The following is a 27,457-nucleotide window of genomic DNA, read 5'->3' on the forward strand; positions in this document are numbered from 1 at the left end:
CAACACAACGCAACATAAAGCAACGCGTGCTTACGTATTTTTTTTTTCACATATATTTGATGAGCATAAAAAGAAGATGGCGAGGCGAACATAGAAAAACCGCGCAAACTTTACTTGAATCTATGTTATTTGAATCAAATACTGAAGTACACTTACTCAGCAATCTTAACGCCGCTAAAAATTTGTTACGACTACTAAGTGTTTATCAACTTCAAAATCAGCTGAACAATGTTTTATAACACGCGATAAATATGACATGTAATGTCTAGCACTGCGATAATGCGATCAATTCATCGGGTACGAAAAATATAATGAGCTAAATCATATTTAAGATTCCGTTACGTTCGCAAAGGTAACAAGGGAAAATTTGATAATTTTTTGCAAAGGAAAAACTTAAATATATAAAACTTGTCGTTAAATTGCATCGAATATTAAACAAAATCAAAGTTAAATATTTCTGTTAATACGAGAGTTTTGTACAAAGGACTTGTACGATATGCCCGGTGACAGTATTTTTCTTCGTACTTTTGTCAATTCTGTCCGTATTACTTGAAACATAACATTTTCACAGGTATTTAGAACGCGTTCGAACGCGAAAGAGAAACTCTACGCCATTGGTCGCGCCGCGGCTTTTACCGTCACACCGGAGTCATGAGTTCTCAGTTTGCGCACAGCCGCCGTAGCGTGAGGATGCGTGGTAGTGTATCTTTCGAACGACAGTGAGAGAGGAAGACTGAAAGAAATTAGGCCGGTGTTCAATCCATATCGTTTCCTGGCAGCGGTTGTGTCTTAAAAGACATTTCCAGGCTTGTCTATCGCCTAACAAATGAACGCACACCATGACATCCCGTGAATACGTCGTCGTAACTTTAACGATAGTTCTCGGAATTCTCGCAATTAATACGGACGCCAGATCGTGGGGTAAGTAAATCGATGATCGATCGAATGATCGTATGTGACGGGAAAGCGGGTGTTAACGTAATAACAACGATACAACGATATACACGAGGTCGTATCAATACTACCGCGTTGCGGGTCGTGCGAGAGTACTGACTCCATTCACGCGGCTTCGCTCGTCACGTACGCCACTTTTCGTAGACCGCTTTACCAAGTAGAAAGACGAAACACGGTTGAAAGGTGAATGAAACCGACCTTTTATTCCCATTGTAACGTACGATGGGACAATCGTAATCTATATTAATACGATATCAAGTCGAAACGGCACTTGTCCTTACACCTGTTTATGTAATGAATGTCAAGCTGTTTGTGCGACCGTATCTACGTGCGCGCACACACACTGTCAACGAAAAAGGGACAGCGGCGGTTTCGAAAATGTAATTAATCGATTGAAAATAGTCCCGATCGACTCTACCCCGCGTCCACGAATAAAGCTGAGAAACTGTCGTTCGCCGGCGTCTTTTTAAGTCATGCACGAAGATCCGGCGCGTATAAGAAACAGAGAAACGTTTTAGTAGGGCATAATGCAGGTTGCTCGGTGTCGTGACCTTAACTACGGTCATGTTTTTTTTTTTCTCTTACGAAATGTATCGTGTCACACCTACGCGTTTGCGAATCGAAGTCCGTACGAATAGTTTTACATGATTTTCGGACATAATCCTTTTCTTTCGTATATCTATACGTATCACGAGAAAGTTGGAAACGCGTTTGAAGCGAGTGCCTTCGCTGCACACCGATAGTGGATCTAAGTAATCGTTGCTTAGGCAGAGGTGTAAAAACAAAACTAGGTTACGTAACATTTACAACGGATGCATTTATAATTTTGTTGCACTTAAGCGAAACGTGTTTGATAATGTAAATTGATTATAAAAGTTCGTATACCGTGTGTACTTAAACGGTTGAGCGTAATGACGAACGTGGTCAATTAATTCGTTCTGGCCACTTAGATGCCAGAAACATTTCAACTAAAACTAACGGTCGAAATAGGTCGCCACGTAGTTCTCGATCTGTTTTATCGAACGTGTTTCCATCTTATTAGCTAACTCGCGCGTATACGATTATTGGAAATAACAATCAAGACACGACAAGAATGTTCCACGTTGATATGCTATGAGTAGCATTTTTTTTTTTTATCCCGCAACCGTAGCACGAAATACAAGCCGTCGAGCGAATTATGCGAGACCTGCGAAAAGTAATACACAGAGTCGCGAAGATAGTATCGAAATCAGAATAGCAAAAAAGCACGAAGATGAGTAAGCACTGCATATCAATTTCAAAATTTTTATACCTCTTCCATATAAACCAAATTAAACCGTTATTGTCCGAACAATATCCGTGTAAGTTGGCATAAAAGCAACATGGGTCATCGATTTTGAAATAAAGAATAGATTTACTGGCGCTGTGATTGCGTAGTAAATACTATCGAACACAATGAAGTAGTAAAATCATTGTAATTGGTTACGTATTAATATGTGTCTAACCGATAAGAAAACTGCAATCGATAATTATTATATAACAATACAGATTAGAACGCATTTTATAATTGATCCATTCAGACTTACGATCGTACAATAAGTGTCATAAAGTAGTACGATAATAAGTTATGAAATTGCAAGATAATTTAGACGCTATACCAATATTGATCTCATTGCCAAGGAATATGAAATTGTAATAAAGTATTTCATGGTAAAATTACATGGACGGTGAATTGTTAAAATACATAATTCAATTTTTGTTACTTTCAAGGGCGTCCTCGTAGCGTGGTGACCTGGAGCGCGTGTCTTATTCGCAAACATAAGTGGAAGGGATGCACTTAGCAACAAGTGCTGTGTATCTTCCGTTTGAAGGAAAAGCAAATTCTTCGCGGGGGAGTTGTTTGAACAAATAAAAACGTTTTTGCTTTTAATACCTTTATTACTGGATTATATTTTGTGGCCCGAAAAGATACGATAAAGGGTTAGATATCTGAAGATATTAAAAGTACAACATTACGGAGGATCAAATGCAATAATAATTTAAACGTGACAAATTAGCTTAAGTAATAGTACATTCATTATTATCTGCGCCATTTTATTAGTCACATATCTTACATCTGTTACATAGTTATAATTAATATAATTTCTTTCACAGCCGTTATGCATTATTCTATTCGTTAATGATATATTTACATTTTTCTTGCGTGGATCAATTGCCTATAAACTTCTAGAAAGAGACTACATAAATATAGTTTAAAGATACGTTAACAGGTGGAATATTTAAGCGGGGAGTAAAAACGTCATAATTGTCTACGTAAATTCTCGCAGAGGGGGGAAAACGAATATTCCAATAGCGTTTCTCGTTTGAATATTGTCAACGAAACTTGTTCCGTCAATATGCGTGCGTAAGTTACTCAACATTCGACGATCGCAAAAACAGCAAATTATTCCTTAGTAACTCATTGCGCATTTACGTTTTCCTGGTTAGGTCAATCGGACTGGAATGAAAAATTAGATAATCTTCGACTTTCGATCCGATTTATCAACACGTGATCGCAATAACTGTTAATAAATCGGGGCATTTCCTTGGCGACAGTTACTATTTTTCTTGCACCCGGCGATTACAAAATAAACGACGTAACAACGGTCTCGCGCGATTACGATTTTCGTTCATAATTTTAACACTCTTGCGTTATCTTGTTTTGTTACATGTACGTGTACAATTTTAATTGAAGAATTAGACCGACATTTAGGTTCCGACCTTCGATTTTCGATCCCCCGTCAGATACACTCCTTAATTCTATGGATTAAGATAACACTGATATTCGCGATACAATAAAATTGATTTCGATGTTTCGTGCCAATCTATACGCGGAAAACATTCTTAGCGTGGTATGAATTCATTTTTTTTTCTTTATGTAACAAGGTTTCGTTTTTGCGAAACATTGTACAGCGATGAGTGGCGTAACTAACTTATTCGGTTTATCTTTATAATTTTTATCTGAAAGTTTCACTCTAAAACCAATATAATAATGTTCTTTAAGTATTAATATACAGAATGTCCCTTTCAGGACACATGTACTAGCACAATAATTTACATAATCATCTATGTACATAGTGAGCTATTAATGAGGACGCCTAAATATCTCCGTTATTTATAGTCTTATGAAAACACTGCTGGAAGTGACAAACACGTTGATAGGAACAATATTTTCCTCGATATTATTTTTCCGGGGTTATCAAATATTTGTTTTATACGACCATATGTTTTTTATTTAAAGTTTCCTTAAGTACGAATTTTTCAAGCATCTTACCCCCATACTTCGACGAGAATAATCTTGACAAATATGACCTTTGTGAAAATTTATGTATATCACTGTGCCCACCTATCTATAAGTAATGAAAATATTTATGCGGTTTCCACTGAAATTGTGCACTCTGTTCGTGTAATTCTGCATTTTGCTCGCAGGACATTTTCACGAAACAAACGTATCTCGTTGATAATGGTTTTAGCGCAATACCGTGGTATTTTTACTTCATTTCTTTTTTACCTCGAATTTACCAATGAATGGAAATGATTTCGTGCGAAACAATAACAAGCAATAAGCGTTGACACCAAAGGAGAGACGTGTAACATAAATCTAGTTCATGAGACATTTGGAAGAAGGGGTGATACATACGTTGCCAGAAGTGTGAATAGATAAGGTGTAATGCGCGAACATTAATCTACCATTCATGAGACCAAGACGATCACTGTTAAACAAAACAAAAAACCAATAAATATGGTACAATATGACATTTAACTCGTAATTGTCGTACGGAAATATCACGTGTTTTGTTGCATGCATTGATTCACAACTAGGAAGTTAGTAACAGATATTCAATTAAGGGTGGATAATAGTCGTGACGAGTACACAAAAATAAAACAATAAATTGTCTGAAATTTTCAATCTCAAGTTCTAGGTCCTCATTATAAATTACTGAAACGAAATATTTCTAACTTAATATTGAATAAGAGAACTAATAATATATTTAAAAAATATTGGGTCACCGAAGTCCCTGAGTCTTTTTCCATTGTTTTGTTCTTCTAACCAGTATCAGGAGACCAGTAGGAAATTTGAGGCCTGTGCTTAAATTATTTTTAAAACACGTGTAATTTTGCAGAATATGTATCTCCCGCAAAATGTTAGTCAACGATACATTGTATTATTTAATAGATAGATTTTGTTTATTACGTACAACTGCGCGTATTAAAAGTTTGAGTGATGGCCTAATCGGTTCATAAAATATATCTTCGTTTTCTAATCTGACAGTTGCACATCCAATATTCATACGTTTTAATTAACTGGTCTGCATAGTTAATAAAATAGGCTACATCGAGACTTGAACAATATACGTGACAAACTATAGGGTCATTCCATGCGAAATCGGACACTTTTCGGAGTACCATGTCGGATTTTGTTCTACTTTGAATATGTTGTAGTCTTTAGTGATATATAAACGTATCTCGAAGGATTTTTAAAAATTTTAAAAATTGTTGGTTTTACATCTGTTTGAAATATACAGCTCACTTTTTTTCAATAAATAATAGCTGCTAAAGTAAGGAAGTTATAAAAATGAAATTTTAGGTACTTGTAGCAGACCCATGGGAGTATAAAATAAAAATTATTTCAATTAAAAAAAAATTTGTTTAACTATTTATTTTGCAATTGTTTACAACAAATGTCATTTTTTTATAGCGGGGAAATATTTAAAAATCTGAAAAAAATGGGCATATAGTCCTGTTTGTCCCCTTCACGGACCAAGTTTTAAAAATACGGACACTTTAAAATTGGCCTTATAAAAATTAATTGAATGGAACGCTGCGTCGCGTCGTGACATGTTGGCTCGACCGGCCAAGTCGCGCAGTGCCTGCAACCGCCAAGCGGCTATACCTGCTATTGTTATACATAGGGTGTTGGACTGCTGGAAAATGTAACAGTTATTGGACACTCACTCTTTGTCAATGACACTTAGCATTATACACATTTAAGTTGTCAATATTCAATGGGATAGGATGTTCAATGTTCTAGTGGGATAGGATATGATGGGATGTGATGGGATTAGGTTCTGGTTAAGAAATAATGGTTGGATTGTACCAATGATCATCTACCGGATTAAATTGTTTGTTATAAAATTAATTACCTCATAACAGCTACAACTGTTGATTTGTCACTGTCTGAATAAATTCGGGCAGTTAAATGCGTTACTTCTTTAGTTGGTGTAAATAAGTGAAAATTGCGTGTTCCACAGATTGTTGTAGCCAGTCCACGCCTTTCCAGCAAGAATTCCGAATGTTTCTTGCTGGAAAGTTTCTTGGCGGTTGCAGGCACTGCGCGACTTGGCCGGTCGAGCCAGCGTGCCACGGCGCGACGCAGCATTCCATTCAATTAATTTTTATAAGGCCAATTTTAAAGTGTCCGTATTTTTAAAACTTGGCCCGTGAAGGGGACAAACAGGACTATATGCCCATTTTTTTTTCAGATTTTTAAATATGTCCCCGCTATAAAAAAATGACATTTGTTGTAAACAATTGCAAAATAAATAGTCAAAAAAATTTTTTTATTAATTGAAATAATTTTTATTTGATACTCCCATGGGTCTGCTACAAGTACCTAAAATTTCATTTTTATAACTTCTTTACTTTAGCAGCTATTATTTATTGGAAAAAGGGAGCTCTATATTTCAAACAGATGTAAAACCAACAATTTTTAAAATTTTTAAAAATCCTTCGAGATACGTTTATATATCACTAAAGACTACAACATATTCAAAGTAGAACAAAATCCGACATCGTACTCCGAAAAGTGTCCGATTTCGCATGGAATGACCCTATAGGGTTATTGTCTTGTTGATTCGATATCAATTTGTGCGAGTATTATAAATAATTTAACAGAAAACGCATTGTTAAAAACACAAAGAATGTAGATAATTTTCAATAAATATACTTAAGATATAAATGAAATTAAATGCATTGTTGAACACAACGAAAACACGTTTGGAACAGATGAAACAGATCAATCGTATCGTATCGTGTATTAATGAGTGGCTGGGCGTAAAAAGTGTTTTTTTATAAATAAATATTATCTCGTAGACAGTTACGTATCTATCGTTATTCAATAAATAAAGAAATCGTCGTCTTTAGGATGTAAATTAAATTAAACGCATTGTTAAGTAAAACATAGACTCGATGGAAACAGATCAATTCTTTCGTATCGTGCATTAATGAGAGCCCGCGAGAGACTGGGCGAAGAAAGTGGTTTTAATAAATATATACTATCTCAACGACAGTCACGTACTTATCTTTATTCAATAAACGAAAGAGGTCATCGTATTTAGGGTAAAAATACGAAGAAGCATACAAGATGCAACAAAAGTAAGTAAACAGTTCGGGTTCTAACGAAAATAAGCAATCGAATGGGTGGTAAATGTTTAATTTTGTACGATAGGGTTAAGATTTCTTTACGCTATACGAGAATAACTTAACTGGAATAGTCAAATTTCCGTTAGTCGAGAATCTATTTACAGGAAAAATGACAAATACAAGTGAACAGTTATTATATAAAGAAACTAATATCTTCATTGATAAGCATTTCATAATATTTTCGTATATTGATCGGCTAGGGAGAGAGCGTGTATTTTCTACATTCGTTGACGGAAAATAATTGCCACGTTTTCTCTATTAATGCCTGTAATTATTTTAAATTGTTAATTTTAAAATAGATTACATATTTTCTCTTAGCGAAAATATTGAGGCTTTACAGAGACCATTTTATTACGTTTATAGCAATGTACAATATTTATTAACTGAAAATCTAATCGGATCTTGAAGTGTAGGGGAAAAATTCAGAACGCAGCGCAAACTTTTAATGCAAACAGTTCTTGAGTATTCGACGTACAATAGAAGAAAAAAAAAACTGTTTACCTAATCATAAGTACGTATGCAAAAGTATGCATATCCTCGTGAAGTTTTCACGTTTAAGGTCGTTTGAATCTTGTTCTATTACATTGCAAATATCTTCATTGATACCCTGGACATAATCATAATATCCACATCGCCGTGTTTGTCACTTGGAGACCAGTTTCCTTTTCAGTTGATGCACCCTGTACGTGTGCTTCTTGCCAGCATTTTCTGTGACTGAAAATAAAACGAAAATGTTACATAAATACCGGTGAGAAATATTTTGTTTAAAAGACATCGATGGCTTTTAATGATATATTTTAGAATCAACAAAGTAAAATTGAACTTTTCGATTAACTAAACGTTGCGAGTAAGACGCTAAACGTTGGTTTTTTCGTTATCTATTATTGGAATAAACTTTTTCGTATCTCTAATTGAAGACTAGCGATGGGTTTGAGCGTCTCGCGAACGCTACAAGCCCGAACAAACCGTATTCGTTTAACGTTACAGTAAGGTCATTGTAACTGTATATTCGTGTAGATTCTTTCTTCGATTCCGAGAGTAGACACCTTATAGGGCGAAAAGAAAAAGAGATTATTTGGACACGGGCACGGTTTGTATGTCGTATTGCTTACAATTTAAGCCGACGCGTCACCAGTATCGTCTTACTGGTTGCGTCGCGAGATTAATCAAATTTTTTCAAGTATCCCCTTTCTGTTTTTCTTTTGCAGATTTAGCAGTAGTGATTGGACGCGATATCGAATTTTTCTCACGGAATCAAACACTAACTGGACAAGCCAGAATTGCAGACGCTATATCTTTGACGGCATTAGCGTACGATGATATTTCTCGCACGATGTACTTCAGTGATACGCGCAGTAACTTTTCCTTGTTCAGTAATGACCTGACGAACAAGAACTTCACGTCAAGACCATTGCTTAGAAGTACGTATGCAACTAAATGTCAATTCTATTTTTTTGTTTTTTCATTTAGTTGCCGTTCAATCATAATTGTATACAGCGGACCACACAGAGCAGTATTTCTCAATCTTTCTCGGCTCTGGTCCAGTATTAAGTATTATTTATCCCTCCGAAACTTCTCCTTCCCCCCATTGTTGTTAAAATACAGCTATATATTGTCAGTAACCTAACATTTGCTTAGTACTATCGACAAACTGATATTCTAAGAGTCTATGGGACCCTTTTATGTAGGACAATGTAAGGATCATCTGCTTTTTTAAGTGGAATGTCACATAAACGTATACAGTTGTGAATAATGCTTTTAATAACAGATACTGGTTGAACTAAAACCTAAAAAACTGAAATTACGACTGTTCAAACCTTCAGTAGTAAATTAAAATTAAAAATTAAAAATTTTCAAATCATTCACGGGAAAAATTATTTTCGGTTGCGGGGGGCAATTATAATCATTTTTGGTCAATAGGCATACCCTCGAAATCCTATCCACTTTCGAGAAAAAAATTCGAGTAGGTGGACAAATTTTTTCGGTGAAATTAAAACGTTTCGAATCGTTCTGGAAAAATTATTTTTAATTGCGGGGGTCAATTACAATCATTTTTAGTCAATAGGCATACCCCCGAAATTCTACGCACTTTCGAGAAAAAAATTCTTTACCGAAAATATACTGTCTGGCTATAACTTTTTAACGAAGCCTCAATCAATAAATTAGTATCCTTGATTTTTGTCTCATTTTAGCTTCTAGAATCTCCCATTAAAATTTTTCCCAGGGGTAGTCGAACACCCTGTACAAATCCATTCGTACTCAGGAGGCGTGTTTGGCAGACTAATATTTAACACGAGCTAAATTTTAATATGCAATTAACAATTTTTATGTAACCAATAATGAACAAATTTTTACTTCATTTATGTTTTCTATTAATCAAGTATAGGTTTATACTGTAAACGATATAAAATTTTGCAGTAGGCATTAGTTTGCTTGATTAGTTTCCAGTTATAGATCATTGCGGATAAAAAAATGAGTTTGAAATATTTTTCTAAGAACTATCTCGTATGTAAATTTCCACTTAAGCGGTGTCTTTTGTGGTCGTTGAAAACAAAACAGAAACTGCCAATAGTGCAATGATGAGAAACTTTTATTAGTATCAACAACGGCCAGTTCGCAGAAAAAGTTAACATTGCACCGTAGAAATTCCATCGTTCTTTTGCGAAAGGACTCGCGGCTGCATTCGTAACGAACGAACGATTCATTTCTTGCCTCCAGAACAAACCAGAAGTCACATCCTAGGGATCGTCTTCGACACCAGGACGCGAAATCTCATTTGGCTCGACGCTTTGAAAGAAGTGATTATGAAAATGTACGTGCCATTAGAGGGGAAATCGGAGGAACCCATCCTCCTCCACAATTTAACGGGGAGTAGTCCGCGCGGCATTGCTCTGGACGTATGTAACAGGTGTGCCATTTATGTCTACGTAGACCCGGTGTCGCCGATAAAATTCTCGACAGCAGAATCTCTGCCAGGCTGTTAATTCCATTTAAATGTTCGCGTCGAGTAGAAAAATCGTGCCAAACGGGCTAAAAAAAAAAAAAAAAAAAAAAAATAATAAAAAATCAAATTCAAAACAAGCGGATATCTGATAAATTGTACGTTGTTTCCAGTCTCATATACTGGGTAAATAGTAATGTTACGAATCCGAGTATAGAGCGCTCGAATCTAGACGGAAGCGATCGAATTACTATTATTAAAGAAAATTTGTACGAGCCGCTAGCAGTAGCTATAGATCATGCCGAAGAGAAGCTCTATTGGATCGACGACGTCGAGGGTATACACGTGAAAGTCGAGCGTAGCAATCTCGACGGTACCGACCGTGAATCGGTGGTTCGCGGCAAGCACCAGCAACCAGTTGCCCTAACCGTGGACCGCGACACGATATACTGGATCGATTTGGTATACAGTGCTATCTGGATGGCGCCAAAATCCAGGATATCCGGAAACTCGTCGACGATATTTAAAACGTACAACACGCACCTGGACGCTGATCCAGCCGGGATCATAGCACGCGATAACGCGGGTAGGATCGATTGCGAAGCGTTAGCGAAAATAAGACGAAAAACGAATTACGCGAACTCGACCTCCGTACGAACGACCACCGTCGAGTCGTTCAACAATTTAACCACCAGCACGGAAGACTCGGAATTGACCACCGAGAGTTCCAAACGCTGCCTGAATGACGGGAAAAGATACTTGAACAGTAATAACTGCTACTGCAAGCCGGGGTGAGTTGGAACGCTTTGTAACAACGGGCCATTCAATGTCGTGAACTTAACGTTGTAAAATATATTCAACGTAAAAATCTTTCAGGTTCATTGGCGCGCATTGCGAGACAGAACTTTGTCACAATTACTGCCTTCGTGGTAGCTGTAGTATAAATAGCCATGGATCTCCCGAGTGTAGATGCGAGGATACATTTGGTGGGCCACGGTGTGAAACAGATATGTGCAAAGATTATTGCTTGCACGATGGTAAATGCTTCGTCCAAAATGGGAAGCCAGCTTGTAAATGTAAATATTCTGGGGGTTTGCGTTGCGAGGGTTTGAGCAATGTCACAAAAGCTTGCGAGATCTATTGTGCATATATCGCGCTGGTCCCTGGTAGGGTCGTCCATACGATCAACTGCAGGTATATTTTTACTCTACGAATTACGATATTAAATAAAACTTATTCGAGATCGACGAATGTTGATCGCACTCTTCCCGATAGATCTTGAAATAAATTCCTCCTGGTGGTCGTGCTTCTCTCTAAAAAAATAACTGTGTCAATTTTTCGGTCTCGAATTAGCTGAAGGGCATTGGTGTTGCCTTTACATACATGGATATTACTTTCTCTGAACAGGTGTCCAAAAACTATCGAAACAAATGCACAAATGATCTTGGTCCGTGATAATAACGAGTACAAAATGTTGATACTAATTTTGGGCGCATCCACTGCTGTATTTGTACTCACAACCATCGTACTTTCATACTACGTAAATAAATTACGAAGACGACCACGAATTAGAAAGCGTTTTGTTGTGAGCAAGGGTGGTGTAACGCCACTCACATCTAGGCCACAATTACCAGACAATCAATGCGAAATAACCATAGAGAACTGCTGCAACATGAATATCTGTGAAACAGTGAGTGAAATATCACCTAAAGCATAAAAATCATTTGTGTGCATGAGAAGTATGGGCACATAATACGCTTCCGATGTGCAATAACTGCGCGTAATGTTTTCAAATTCTGCTTGCCACACCGACTGTAACAAATTAAACAACTCACGCCTACGAAGTAAAACGTAACAGGCCTGGGCAATTTTGAAATGGTCATTTCTTACGTTCGTTTCAAATGAAAAAGTTTGCCCACGTCTGCGACACATTGCATTACTCACGATAGTAACATTTTTACAGATACGACGATTACGACATTGTAATTCATTTACGCTTTGCACCCCATAAAGTTTCTGAGTGAAATATATTAAATTTCTACTGTTCGAAATTTTATGTTTTTTTTTTACAGCCATGTTTCGAACCAAATTTACGTACTCCGGCGTCGGAAGGTAAGAGTAATAAGAAAGAGGACAAGAATTCTTTGCTCGATAACATGGAGGGGAATTCGTGGTAGCATAAACTAATATTTCGACGTGAGAACTAGCGAAGGTCTAGTGGGCTTCGCATAAAGTCCGTGGAAAAGTTTAGTCTCGCAAAACTGCGCGTCTGTACATAACACAACAGCATATTGTAGTATTATTGTTAAATTTAGTAGTCATACTTCCAAAAAGTGCAGAAACATCGTAACAATGATACAGTCATAAAACGAAAGCCAAAGGTCTTCTCGAGGACTTATTACGTCATATGATATGTAGGGCTGTGTTCATATAATGATTATTTCAAATAGCTATTCGAAAGTAACGAATCTTTTTTTAAAGGTATATAATTATATATTTTGCATAAAAGAACGGGAAATGTTAAGTTCCTTGGCATTTTATAATGCCTCGATAGATAAGTAACATAAAAATATGGTATACATATAAACAAAACATACAGATCTTTTACGTATTCAACGTACATTTCCTGAGTTCTCTCAGTTGTTTACTTAAACACGTTTACGTATTTTTTATAGTTGATTTAATAGTGATAAAACCCGTTTTAAAACAAATAACACCAAAAATTAATCTGATTCCAATTGAAGGGTACATAAAAGCTGCCTTAATCGCTAGACTCGTAATAATTGCTCAACGTACTATGCAGTACATTCCTAAAAAGTAATAGAACACAAGATTATTATAGTGAACATTATTATGTTTGTAAAAACAAATTGGATGTTTTTAAGATCTTTATCGGGCTTGATAATTCACCAGTTGAATATTAAGTCATTACATTGTCACAAAGATTTATTTCATTGAACATATTTGCATTTGTTCTTGTACGTTTTCATACATCCAATGTAAATGTTTTATTTCAAGCCAAAACACTGCTGTAGTTTTGGAGACATTCATTTAGAAATAATATGTTCCAGAATTCTGTGTACTTTAGAATCATATAAATGTCATTTGGACAGACTTAAAACATTTAGATTCATATTTAACTTGTGTAAGTGATATTGTTTGCTAAACAACTGCAGCTATTTGTACAAATCTTGTACCGCGTTATTTTATATATTTGTGCAGGGGTGCACATGCGCGTAAAATAATAGAAAACAATGCAGCTTCTTTTATAGAAAAAATTCAATATAATTCACGAAATTTCTATAAATTGTGAACTTCTGAAAATTAGACACAATTTTAGATAAAAATCGAGCCATTTGTATAAATTATGATTGTTTATACTTATAGAAAGTACAATAACCACGGTTTTAAAATTTGTTGCAAAATGGAGGACACTTCGTAATTTCTTGATTTTCGAAATAGAGTACAAATACGTTTAAGTGAAAATAGCTTATGTAGAAAATGATAGAAGGGCCAAGAAAACTTCGTTTAAAAATAGTCAGGTTATATTTTTTGTTTACTTCACTGCTTCCAATACTTATGTGTCAAAATGTACTTTCTAGTGCTCTCTTTATGCTTAGACAATTGTTCACTATCAAAGGGTGGCTACTTAACGATATAGAGCTATGTAAAACATAAACTGAAATTTGTACCAAAGTCATATGTAACATTATTAACATTAATTGTAGTATGGTTATTGTTTTTGACGAATTATTATTTCACAATAATCTTAGAGATTGAATTTATACGACTTCATACGTATAATAATAATACGTGCCTTTTATGCACTAAATAAAATAAAAGACGTAAAATGAATAGATCGAGAAAACAATTAGTAGGACTAATGGTGCAATGACACGATGCAGCTGTGTACTGTTATAAACTTAATCTTGAATATAGGACACCATGTTTCTTTCATAGTACAAACAATTCATTATTTCGCTAAAAACAGATGAGCTAATGATTAAAATAATGTTCATTGCCTGTTGCTTTCAATAAGTACTTTTAGTCCTTATATTACGGCATAACGTTCCTGTCATCGTAAAGGCAAAGCAAATTCAGTACATGACGATTTATTTTGTTCCTGTATTCGATGAAAATGACTTAAAAAATGATCGATCTTTGCTTTTAGATTTTAGTTGCCACAGTTGTATGGATAAGTTGTTTCTATGATTTGTTAAATTCCGAAATATGTTTAAATAGAATGATACAAGTGATACATGTATATTATATTTGGAATATAAGCATTTCGCGAACACTGATCCTCAGAGATGGGATAGTGTCTTTATAGGGAAAGGTTTATATTCCCTGCTAGCAAGGTGTCGATGGATAGTCCGCGGATAATAAAACGTAAATTGATATTTTTCGCCATTTTTTCTTGTTTGTACTTAATTGTTGTACCGATTACGTGAAAGTGAAATTGTCTTATTATTTCAAAGATAAAATGTACTCTACTGACGCGCCAAAAGTACTGAACATTTTAAATATTTTGTATCATTCTATTACGATTAACATGTTGATTACTATTGTATACAGATAAAAATGAAATAAAATTACTTAAGCACTACTAATTATTTTTCATTTTTATTGCAGAAGTACATTTGTTTATTATCACCACTCTTCCGTTGTGTTAAACAAAAATAGAAAGAAACTCTTTTAAATATCAATTACATGCAAAAATGTAACCCGAAAAATCGAAAAAAATATGTATTTAACTTACAAATAATGTTTTACTCTGCTTTTAATTGACTATCGGGTAGAACTATTTTTTCTCCAGGCTTAAATGCCGGCATACCGAGATAAGGGCAACTGGCACATCGAAACGCATCGCCAAGGTAGCACTGTAAAGCGCGTAAAATTCCATATAATTTTATATTCAATTAATTTTATTTTTCACAAATATAAGCGTGGATTATACGTACACTTCCACACGAGGATTTTACAGTTTCTTCTTGTACAGTTTTGCCATTTAATTCTTCGGCTAATCCGCACGAACAGTCTTTGCATGCTTTTCGTTTGCCCGTTGTACTACAAACTAAAATTAAAAAATTTCCAAACATTGATATTTCGAATATTTCGGTTAAAAATATAGTGTACACATTTTTTTAACGGCGATAACTCAAATTTAAGGGTAGAAACTTTGAATGTTATTTCGACGAAAAACACTTCGCGAATAATACGAAGAATGATCTTCGGTAAATATTTAATTTTGAGTAATTAAGTAATTTTGGGGGAAAAATTCGGATATCCGAAATTCGAAATCCAAATAGTTCTAGCACTGGTATTTATACAATTCAACTTACTGTTTGAGCCTCAAGCTGTAGTTCTAGATTAAAATATTTAACTTACCTCTTAAACTAGACACTTTAGGTTTTAGAATGTCAACTTCATCTAACAGATCATCTTCATTGATCAGTTCTTCATCATCAGCACTATCTAATTTCCACACATTGGATTTCTCTTTTCCAAAGTTAAGTGCTATACTCGAGCCGACCTGCATGAATTTGAAATACATAATATGATGCAATAGACAACAGTGATTTGTTAAAAGAGAATCATGCAACTTACTTCAAAAGATGGTTTCTCTGCTATTATTTCAGAAACATTATCAATGTCACTGTATATACCTAGTAAATGATTTTTCAACTCTTGTGTATCTGAATTATCTTGTGATTTCACTTTAAACCCAGCCAGTTTAAAATTTGACACTCTTCTGTCATACACAGACTGCACATCAGCATTTTTATTTTGTTGGAACGACTCGTAAATAATTAATGTGCCTTTTGGTTTTATTGCTTTCAGACAGTTCTCTAAGAACGTTTTATAGTTTGGACACGATTGCTTGAAAATAGAAATAATCGTGTCATACGAAGATGCGTTGTTAATACCTGGAGTAAATTTATTAAATGAAAATGAAATATTTTCTTCGTACAATGCGCATAGACATATCGGTAATAAGCATCGAAGTGTACTTTCTAGAATTTGATAGGAAGTCTTGCGTTGAATATTACGAAAAAAGAATATATACGCTGATGTGCCGACTCACTGATGTTTCATATACTTACGTATTTCTAATTCCTTTGTTGGTATAATTATCAATTGCTCCGCGTTCGCAAGAGGCTTTTTTATTGCACTAACAAAATCCACGATATCATTCTTTGAAAGTTCGTTATCCAGAACTACGAGAACACTGTCATTTTCTTTGAGAATAGTCATTTTGAACAAACGTATATCACTTTGATAACTAAAATCGCACTCGAAAACACTGTATGTTTTTTTCACGAATGAGTGCCAAACTCAGCTGATTCATAAACTAAAAAGTGATAGATTCGTAACTCCACTCGCTGTTTTCTCTACCGCAGCACTATCTATGACAAAATATGCGAACTATTTTATAGATCCGATAAGAGATCTCTACAGATGTTCCATTGGAGAATTTGATGATAAGTACTTCTATGATTCTAATGTCTAAAGTAGAGCTACGGTTTTCAACGTGCATAAATCGTGTTAGAAAATTAAATATCCACCTTCTGAAGCTACGTGTAATTATGCGTTTTATTATCCGTGTACACAGATACCTTCCAATTGATATTATTGTGTCTGTATTCGTGTAAGTAGATGGATATTTGTACAGGAATTCATTCAACACATACGAACGAATCCGTGGCAAACGGACGCAACTGTTGGTCGCGTGACGAGTGACGACTGGGAAATATTGTTTCATCGAAAAGAAGTTGTCCATTGCCAGAGCAAATGTTACCATATTAAAATAGAATGTTACTCGAATAAAACCATTTCTAAATAACTCATAATTGTCCCCTTACCTGTTTCCTTTAAATACCTTTTAAATTGCTTGTTGACACGGAACTCCAAGACTTAACACAAGATTTAGATCCGCAATGTTGATCAAATATGTATACAGTGTACTCCAAAATTAGCAATACGAATACTACATAGAATTAGTTCAGGCTAATTGCATTTATCGTATACCTATGCAATTCTTAACAATAATATGCGATAAGTAGACTGATTTTTGAATGAATTTTTCTCTGAAACGAAGCCCCCCATCCACTGCATATTCGTCACATTGATTTTCGTCTTATCTCGAGCCATAGAATCCCCCTGATCCTATCTGTCTCATTAATTTTGAGCCGTCCTGTATATATCACTATACTTGAAAGCATGAATTACAACATATTTGAAGAATAATATGTGGTAGGGGCAGCCATTGTGGCCAGTTGATCTCGGTTGTTCGAACCAGCTTCACGCGAGAGTTCTCCCTAACGGATTAAAACTGCCTTGAAAAGCGGTGAGTGTCCAACTAATCATCCATTTAGAATTTATTTATTTTTATGACGGAAAGTAATACAATGACAGAGATACGTTCTTTGAAACACAGCCGTAAAAAGTAATAAAATCATTTCGCAAAAAGGAATTCTTACATCATGTGTTTGTTACTCCGAAAGTGATAATAAAATAAAATTTTTCATTCTCGATAACGTGTTTACTTCTTTCGATAAAATGTAGAATGCATATAATAAGTTGCTAATATGTTTCGTTCGAAACTATACGAATTATTATATTGTTTTTTTTGTATTATCCTTATAGTTGTTTACTTGAAACTTTGTGGGAGGCATAGGTCATTCTTATCGTTATTCACTTTAAGCAATATACGTTGCAAAATGATCGAGTTAGATATTTCTCAATAGCACTGTCAGTACATATTAAGTACGTATGGATGTACGTATCATTGGGATAATGGTTTATATCATCGAGCACATACAGGACCGTTTCTGAGTTACTGGCTGCCCAGCTGCAAAGAGAATATAACTGTTTTAACTGATCTTCCGTATCGTCTCGTTCGACGAAGTATACCATATAGTATTTTACGTAATTACTGGATATACGTAATATCGAGTAGAATCGAGCACTGTGCAGAAGAATTCAGCATTACGCGGTGCAAGTATTAACTTGCAACCGATCGTTCGCTGAAATTGTTAAATTCCTTTTTCGATACTTGAGTATTGAATAAAGAAAATTATAACAAACTCGAAATAAAATAAATATATAATTTATTAAAATATCAACCCGTGTTTTTGTTATCTTACAACCCCACAGTATTAGCATAGATGTTACTGGTCCAAAATGGCGGATGTAAGGGGAGGGCGACGGAACAAAACATTAATATTTATAGATCTCTTATAGATCCACCACCGTTGGCTTATATTTCTAGCAATTTCATTTTTCGTATTACATTTATAGATTTGTGTACCGCGATTAGTGAAAGAAGCAACCCGGGAAGGAGAAATTACTGCTCGATCTGGATCTACGATGTCCAACAACATAGAATATACATTAATTTTCTATGTTAACGGAAAGGAGGTAAACACACAGTGTTAAATAATTTTGGAAATTATGAACGAGATCATGTATTTATTTTTCATTTAAAATGCTTCGGTAATATTTCAGGTGATAGATAACAATGTCGACCCGGAATGGACATTGTTATGGTACTTGAGGGACAAATGTATCCTTATTTTATAGTAAACAGTAAGATTACAAATTTCAGAATGCGAATTAGCGATAAGATTACAATTATATAACAAGATTATATAAATCCCTAGATTGAAAATCATTAGAAAGGTACTTTTACTCCAAACCTTGAATAAAACGGTATAGATCTTTGGTATTTATCGCGTTGTATCGTTTCGAAGTCCATGCAGAAAGCGTACTTTCGTAAGATAAGATATAAATACAGAGAGGGGGTAAATTCATTTTAAAAAAATAAACCGAAGAAATCTAAAATTAAACGAATCTTCATTCGGATTATTGTGTCTGTTCATGTTTTTATACTTTTATTATAGATTTGCGTTATCAGTCTCTATCAACTTATCAGAAAATAAAGACACACTGATCCATAAACGCAATACATAAATGTTTGTTTTCTTGGAACGAAACTTTACGTGTAAAAATTTATTCCTTCACTAAGGGTCCTGAATTTATGCTATTATTAACTATACTATTTTTTTTATAAAGAATAACTCCCTGGCTATACCACAGTTACTGGGCCATTTTGTATACACAATTTACAGAGTTAAATAATCCTTATAAAAAACGAACAAAATAAATCCTTGACAAAAACGTTGCAGTGCATTTAACTGGTACGAAATTAGGATGCGCGGAGGGCGGTTGTGGAGCTTGCACAGTAATGATTTCAAAGTTGGACCACAGGACCGGGATTATTACGTATCCTTTTGAAATAAAATTTCTGGCAAAATTGAAACCGCGTCGAAATAAATAACCACCCTTGACAAAACATTTTATCGACAAGTTGCTGGGCATTTTTCGATCGTAGATATTTTCCTTCAATGTTTACTTTAACAACTTCTACCAGTCATTTAGCGGCGAACGCATGTTTAACACCAATTTGTGCTGTGCACGGTTTGGCGATAACCACGGTGGAGGGCATCGGGAGTGTTAGAACGAAACTTCACCCAGTGCAGGAACGTATAGCGAAAGCACACGGCTCGCAATGTGGTTTCTGTACACCTGGCATCGTAATGTCGATGTACGCTTTGCTGAGAAGCACACCGAAACCTACCATGAAGGATCTTGAGATTGCGTTTCAAGGTAAATGATACACGAGAATTGTCTAGAGTTTGCTTTAGTTTGTACGGTTCAAGTCGAAGACCCAGGTAGTTGGGCCCAAGGCACCCCTGAACAAAGAAATGCACGTGGCCACCGGATGTGCAGATATTTCTCGCCCAACAAAGCAACTTCTAGATCCTTGATCCCCCGTACGATTAGTCCTAGCAATTATTGCCATGTATCTGCATGCATTTTCATAAGTTTTTTCTTGCACTTTGCCCGCCACTGTTCAACTTGTTAAAATTATAGGACATTTGCGAATCGACGACGACACCAATGTTTTATTTCATTTACACAGGGTGGCAATGAAGAAGTTGTTGAAATTATTCCTTTCGTCTCTAAAGAAAACTTTGCTCTCAGTGTTCTTATTTAACAACAATAACGACTGATTTTATCACTGTGTGCTTCTACTTTCTTCGAACTGTGTTCATCGACGATGAATTAAAAATTTTCTTAACTTAATGATGTTGTTTTACAGAGTTATTGCTAAGTTTATTAAATATGATATATTGATCGGAGAATCGAAGAGATTAAGGGCGAAATTGAAGGATATTTTACAAGAATCCGAACAAGTTGACGAAGGAAGCCTCATGAGAATTAGGACTGCGATACCGAGACCAATTGCAAATAAAATAGTTGTCCTAGACAAGGTACTTTTTGCTGGTGAAACGATATTCCTGCCGATAAACGAAATTATCACTTTCGAAGAATTAAAGTCTCACACGTCTTTTTTTAGAATAGTGGTTAGTCGATTTCAACAACATTCTAATTGTTCCTCTGTACGTAATTGTATGTATCACAAACCCTGCAGTGCGTATAATATAGCAAATAAGTGTACGAATTACTAATATCTCGTAATGCATTTCTAACATTTTGATCATTTAAATGTTTCATATTCTTGGTGTCGTTATTTGTAGGGAACTTATGCAGATGCACCGGGTACCGGCCTATTATAGAAGCGTACAGAACTTTCACGGAGGAATGGGAACAATTGCAATTAATGTCAAATCAACGAGAAAGGTGCTTGACGAATGGGACTTGTTCAATGGGAGAAAATTGTTGCAGAAAGATGCCAATAGCGGAACCGACCGAAGTGTTCGATCCGAAAGAATTCCGTCCGTACGATCCTTCCCAAGAAATTATATTTCCACCCAAGTTGCAGGTTCGATTTTCCATCGTTTATTGAAAATTCGAACTTAATTTTCTCATCCAATATACGATCTTCAGAAGCAAAATATATTTTCAGATTTCCTCGCACTTGGACGAGCAATATTTAATCATTAAAGGAAAAAATGTTACTTGGTACAGACCCAGGACACTCTCCGAATTGCTTACTTTAAAAGAACAGCACCCAAATGCAAAAATTGTCGTGGGAAACACTGAGATGGGTATAGTTGTACACTTATTATATTATTTATTATGTGATTGTACTTACTGTTTAATAAATTGGTCATATTTTCTTAGGAGTTGAAGTGAAGTTCAAGCACATGTCTTATCCGGTTCTTATACATCCTATTTTGATCAAAGAAATGCGATCTATCGAGGAGTGTCCAAGAATGTTAAACGTGGGCGCCAGTGTTACACTCGTGGAATTGGAAAAAGCTCTAAAAAAGCAAATTAATGAGAAACCTGGTAATACTTGTAATACCGCGAGAATTAATTATTTACTATATTGTTTATACTTTTGTTTCGTTATTATTACAGAACACGAAACGAGAATTTTCAGTGAAATAGTCAACATGCTTCATTGGTTTGCTGGTAAACAAGTCAGGAATGTAGCTGTGAGTGTTTCTATAAATGATATGCAACTGTTAATTGCTTTCTTAGATATTATGCTTGTAAATCCTAATCCTACTTCCTAACAGGCTGTTGGTGGGAACATAATGACGGGAAGTCCAATATCGGATCTGAATCCAATTTTTATGGCTGGCGGAATAAATTTAAATCTCGTTAGCTCGAAGAATGGAAACAGACTTGTCCCGATGGACCACGCTTTCTTTAAAGGTTACAGACAGAATATTGTCTCACCGCACGAGATTTTGCTTTCCCTTCAAATACCCTTCTCTCGACAGGTGAAAATCTAGAACACATCAGTCTTTGATATAAGAAACGTTATCTAATTTGTTGCACTTTCCAGAATCAACATTTCATTGCTTACAAGCAGGCGAGAAGGCGAGACGATGATATCACGATCGTCAATATGGCATTAAATGTATTCTTTGTACCAGAGACCAATATTGTTCAAAAAGCGTACTTGGCGTTCGGCGGAATGGCTCCAACGACGGTTTTGGCCAGGAAGACGTGCGAAACTATTATTGGAAGGTAGGTCAGAATACTGTAAATTATATTTTATATTAGTAGTATTGTTACGTAGAACAGAATATTCTAAAATTGCTTTAGGAAATGGAACAAAACGCTTCTAGAAAACGTGCATTCCTCGCTACTGGATGAGCTACCGCTTCCGGACAACGTTCCGGGTGGGATGGTTAAATATCGTAAATCTCTAACTTTAAGGTATGCAATTACAAACTAAATTCGAGTTATCAAATGTTCTTCGAAGAATAATTACTGATCCGTTTCACAGTTTGTTTTTTAAAGCATTCATGCACATAGCTGGAAAGCTTCAAGTACCGTTAGATTCTCCACTGTCGCTGAAAGAATTTGAAAGCGCATCGGATGCATTCCATTGCAAAGAACCGAAAAGTTCGCAATATTATCAGGAGGTATATAATTACTATTTCAGAGGAAATTTAATAAGGTGCAATAAGGGGCAATTTTTATTTTTCTACCTGTTGATGCATTAGGTTCCAATAGGTCAGGAAACGGATGACTTAATTGGGAGGCCCATCGTCCACGCCAGTGCTTTCAAACAGGCGACAGGGGAAGCGATTTATTGCGACGATCTGCCAAAGTTCACCGATGAGCTTTACTTAGCTTTAGTTTTGTCTACCAAGGCACACGCGAGAATTTTAAACATCGATGCAACCAAAGCGCTGTCCGTGGAAGGTGTAGTCGCTTTTTACAGCGGGAAAGATGTACCTGAGAAACAACGTTACCACGGTCCAGTATTTCACGACGAAGAATTCTTCGTGTCAGAGGAGGTAGGGACTATAGAGAGCAAACAGTACGTTTATACTTGAATGAAAAGAATAAGTACGTATGCTTTTTAAGGTAACTAGTCATGGCCAACCAATTGGAGCAATCGTTGCAATTAATCAGCTTATTGCACAAAAAGCAGCCAGAATGGTTCAAGTCGAGTACGAGGATTTGAAACCAGTGATCATTTCTATAGAGGTATAATATAAGAATATACATAATTGTAACTTGTGGAATGACAAGACACCATCATATACAGGGTGTTCGGCCACCCCCTGGGAAAAATTTTAATGGTGGATTCTAGAGGCCAAAATAAGACGAAAATCAAGAATACCAATTTGTTGATGGAGACTTTGTTAAAAAGTTATTAACAATTAAATTCAAAAATTTCAAATCGTTCTGGAAAAATTATTTTTGGCTGCGAGGGTCAATTACAATCATTTTTGGTCAATACACATGCCCCCAAAATCCTACGCATTTTCGAGAAAAAAATTCGAGTAGGTGCTGAAATTTTTCGGCCAAAAAAAAGATTTCAAATCGTTCTGGAAAAATTATTTCCGGCTGCGGAGGTCAATTACAATCATTTTTGGTGAATAGACGTACCCCCGAAATCCTACTCACTTTCTAGAAAAAAATTCGAGAAGGTGTGAAATTTTTCGACGGAAAAAAAAATTTCGAATCGTTTTGGAAAAATTATTTTCGGCTGCGGGGGTCAATTACAATCATTTTTGGTGAAAAGACGTACCCCCGAAATCCTACTCACTTTTTAGAAAAAAATTCGAGAAGGTGTAAAATTTTTTGACGGGAAAAAAAAATTTCGAATCGTTTTGGAAAAATTATTTTCAGATGCGGGGGTCAATTACGGTCATTTTTGGTGAATAGATGTACCACCGAAATCTTGCGCATTTTCGAGAAAAAAATTCAGTACGAGCGGAACTTTGAACGTTAATAACTTTTTAACGAAGCCTCCATCAACAAATTGGTATTCTTGATTTTCGTCTTATCAACACCCTTGTATCTTCGTGAGCTACGTTAAATAATTTTAGGATGCCATTGAACATCGTTCCTTCTTCAACGAGACTGTAAAACGCATAAAAAAGGGGGACGCCGAGGAAGCTTTTTCCCAATCGACTCATATCCTTCAAGGAGAGATTCGAACAGGGGGGCAGGAGCACTTTTACTTGGAAACGAATGCTGTATTAGCAATTCCACGCGAGGACGAATTAGAAATATTCTCTTCTACGCAACACCCCATGGAAGTACAGAAACACGTAGCACACGCTCTGAACATTCATGCTAATAAAATTGTGATAAGAGTAAAAAGATTGGGCGGTGGTTTTGGAGGGAAAGAGTCGCGTTCTTCGGTACTCGTTCTGCCAGTTGCCTTCGCCGCCTACAGGTACCACAAATTATAATATTAATATAAATTAATACTCCAGTAACTAAACGATCGCTTGTTTTTATAGATTAAGGAAACCAGTACGTTGTATGTTAGACAGAGACGAGGATATGATGATAACTGGAGCTAGACACCCGTTTCTGTTCAAATACAAAGTTGGATTCGATGATAATGGTTTAATTAAAGTTTTGGAAATTTTCATTTACAATAACGCCGGCTACTCGCGCGATCTTTCTCTCGCAGTGAGTTCACGTTATTCGATTATGACGATAGATGAGATGAAAGTAGTAAAATTATTCTTTTCATAGGTTCTGGAACGTGCAATGTTCCATATTGAGAACTCTTATAAAATACCAGTGTGCGATATTAATGGTTTTGTATGCAAAACGAATTTACCATCGAGTACAGCATTCCGCGGTTTTGGAGGACCGCAGGGAATGTTTGCGGCTGAAACTATCGTGAGACACATTGCGGAATATTTGAAAATGGACTCTGTTAAGGTCCGACAACTTTCTGAGATAGGTTTAGGCATTGCGCGAGAGCTCGTCGAAAATAATAAAGATACCTTGTGATTTGTTTTAACAGGTTGCCGAGTTGAATTTGTATAAAGAAGGAGACACGACTCATTATAATCAAAAACTTACTAATTGTACATTACGTCGTTGCTGGGAAGAGTGTCTCTTAGGCTCAGATTACGCTGAACGACTTGCGAAAATTCAGAAGTACAACAGGTTCGTTTAAATATTTGCTATTTGCTGTTCGTTGCTCCGATGTCTTGGGACTGTCTCTAATAAATACTATTTCGATAGAAAAAATAGGTACAAGAAGAGAGGACTGGCAGTAGTTCCAACAAAATTCGGTATCGCTTTTACTGTACTTTTTTTGAATCAGACTGGAGCACTAGTTCACATTTATACAGATGGTTCTGTTCTTCTTAGTCATGGTGGTGTTGAGATGGGGCAAGGTTTACACACCAAAATGATACAAGTAATACTTTGCTATTTAATGAGTTGTATTAATAACCTGTATTGAAATTAAAATAAATGGGTCTGATTTTTAGGTAGCAAGTAGAGCATTAAAAATAAAGGCAGACAAAATACACATTATGGAAAGTGCTACGGACAAAGTGCCAAATAGTTCTCCCACAGCAGCTAGTGCTGCCTCTGACCTGAATGGTATGGCAGTTCTGGTGAGTATATATATTTTTTAAAATTATGTATTTGCATGTCCGTATTCACGTGCAATAATTTCAGAATGCATGTGAGAAAATTATGAAACGACTGAAGCCGGTAATGGATAAGAATCCAACTGGAACCTGGGAACAATGGGTAGCATCTGCTTATACAGAAAGAATCAGTCTTTCTGCTACTGGTTTCTATAAAACTCCTGACATAGGATACTCATTTGAAACTAATTCTGGAGATCCGTTTAATTATTTTACATATGGCGTTGCATGTTCGGAAGTAGAAATTGACTGTTTGACCGGTGATCATCAAGTAAGTATTTTATGAAGTATTGCTAAAATTATTTATATTAATCAGCTTTCTCAGTTTTAATTATCTGTATGTTGTAATATTCCAAATATAGGTTCTACGAACTGACATTGTAATGGATTTGGGTCAGAGTCTTAACCCTGCAATTGATATAGGACAAGTAGAGGGAGGTTTCATGCAGGGATATGGACTGTTCACATTAGAAGAACTGGTATATCTAAAAAATGGGGCACTTTGTAGCAGAGGACCAGGAGCATACAAATTGCCAGGTTTTGCAGACATTCCTGAAGTATTCAATGTAACATTATTGAAAGGTGCTTCAAACCCTAGAGCTGTTTATTCATCCAAGGTAATCAGTTTCAGTTCATAGAGTTAATTTCATTTTAGACCCATACTATTTTAAATAATTTATTCCAATTCAATGCACAAAGCATTTGTCAAATAATTAGTAGATGCTAACTTACCATATCACGATGCAAATATTTTAAGGCTGTTGGAGAACCACCTCTGTTTCTTGCATCTTCCATTTTCTTTGCCATAAGAGAAGCCATAAAATCTGCTCGACAAGAATTTGGTCTCAATGGTTACTTCAGATTGGATGCACCAGCAACAACAGCTCGTATTCGATTAGCATGCGTCGATGATCTAACAGTAAAGATCAAAGATGCCGATTTACAAGATCAATGGAACATTGTTCCATAGAATCAGAGACTCAAGATAAGTACAAGTATCCTGATGTTTATTATCGTATGTTAATACAATGTAAATACATAGAAAATTTGTGATGTTAAAATTATTAAATTTATCTACTTTGTTAAAATAAATAAAAATAATTTCATGAATGGTCGTACGTAAATGGAGAAGCAGTTTCCTCATGGCACCGATCTGCCGCCTTGTAGCTGGTGTAGACTCCCCGCTCTTTCGCCATGTTAGTGGCTCATTAATGCCCATTATGATAACTTAGCTTATATTTCCGACAACGTATAACGATTACCGCATTTTTATTTAAGTGTCCGCGCTAATCCCATCAATGCCCGTTTCCCGATCGCGGACAATTAAATGGCCACTACTGTAATTCACTCTCGTCCCGTCCCAACTATTTACGATCGAAAACTAATGTCAATTTATTTATTAATACAACAATAGAGTACTCGGTAATTTAGATCACTTATAAATGCTTCACAATTAACGCCAAATGCCCAAAATTGTCCAGAAACAGTCCTACTCCTGACAGAACACACCGCTAACCTACGCTTGACACTACAGCACATATTCCTAGATTCTACATTTCATTGAGCAAATACACGATTTTACATCCCATCAAGCGTAACACGCATTATCTTGAGATTATATGCACGTCAGTCTAATTAATAAACACTGTCTAAAGCTTATTATTCTTCCCAATAACAACAGTAGCGTCTGCATAAAGCGACTGCATTCTTCAAG

At 35.8% G+C, this 27,457-nt stretch overlaps 3 protein-coding genes across 6 annotated transcripts; 2 read left to right on the forward strand and 1 right to left on the reverse strand.

Annotated features, from left to right (window-relative positions):
• Positions 1-648: 648 nt before the first annotated feature.
• LOC122397041 (protein cueball) lies at positions 649-14,178 on the forward strand. The gene is made up of 7 exons (XM_043395857.1): positions 649-921; positions 8,604-8,816; positions 10,114-10,303; positions 10,510-11,127; positions 11,213-11,530; positions 11,744-12,026; positions 12,409-14,178. Exons 1-7 carry the CDS (start codon positions 840-842, stop codon positions 12,511-12,513), a joined length of 1,809 nt encoding a protein of 602 aa, XP_043251792.1. The 5' UTR covers positions 649-839; the 3' UTR covers positions 12,514-14,178.
• LOC122397042 (anamorsin homolog) lies at positions 6,849-16,696 on the reverse strand. Of its 2 annotated transcripts, XM_043395860.1 has the most exons (6): positions 16,441-16,696; positions 15,944-16,263; positions 15,725-15,869; positions 15,298-15,410; positions 15,096-15,216; positions 6,849-8,109 (listed from the first exon to the last, which is right to left on the reverse strand). In XM_043395860.1, the coding sequence occupies exons 1-5, from the start codon at positions 16,589-16,591 to the stop codon at positions 15,106-15,108; spliced, it is 840 nt and encodes a 279-aa protein (XP_043251795.1). In that variant the 5' UTR covers positions 16,592-16,696; the 3' UTR covers positions 6,849-8,109; positions 15,096-15,105. The 2 variants fall into 2 exon arrangements, with proteins under 2 accessions (XP_043251795.1, XP_043251794.1); XM_043395859.1 differs by lacking the exon at positions 6,849-8,109 and having other exon boundaries at positions 14,972-15,216.
• A 915-nt stretch (positions 16,697-17,611) lies between these two features.
• LOC122397030 (xanthine dehydrogenase) lies at positions 17,612-26,739 on the forward strand. 3 transcript variants are annotated; one of them, XM_043395840.1, is made up of 24 exons: positions 17,612-17,684; positions 18,638-18,757; positions 18,845-18,902; positions 19,525-19,621; positions 19,770-20,005; positions 20,941-21,185; positions 21,270-21,411; positions 21,488-21,655; positions 21,728-21,804; positions 21,889-22,095; positions 22,161-22,345; positions 22,424-22,537; positions 22,608-22,746; positions 22,828-23,124; positions 23,195-23,317; positions 24,166-24,518; positions 24,586-24,760; positions 24,827-25,018; positions 25,104-25,249; positions 25,328-25,505; positions 25,579-25,707; positions 25,772-26,014; positions 26,106-26,360; positions 26,501-26,739. In XM_043395840.1, exons 2-24 carry the CDS (start codon positions 18,707-18,709, stop codon positions 26,711-26,713), a joined length of 4,023 nt encoding a protein of 1,340 aa, XP_043251775.1. In that variant the 5' UTR covers positions 17,612-17,684; positions 18,638-18,706; the 3' UTR covers positions 26,714-26,739. The 3 variants fall into 3 exon arrangements, with proteins under 3 accessions (XP_043251775.1, XP_043251776.1, XP_043251777.1); XM_043395841.1 differs by lacking the exons at positions 17,612-17,684; positions 18,638-18,757; positions 18,845-18,902; positions 19,525-19,621; positions 19,770-20,005 and adding an exon at positions 20,481-20,673; XM_043395842.1 differs by lacking the exons at positions 17,612-17,684; positions 18,638-18,757; positions 18,845-18,902; positions 19,525-19,621; positions 19,770-20,005 and adding an exon at positions 20,702-20,766.
• The last annotated feature ends 718 nt before the right edge of the window (positions 26,740-27,457 follow it).

The sequence above is a fragment of the Colletes gigas genome, unplaced genomic scaffold, assembly GCF_013123115.1.
Source record: "Colletes gigas isolate AHSC1104 unplaced genomic scaffold, ASM1312311v1 Colletes_gigas_Sc00008, whole genome shotgun sequence".
NCBI lineage: Eukaryota > Metazoa > Arthropoda > Insecta > Hymenoptera > Colletidae > Colletes > Colletes gigas.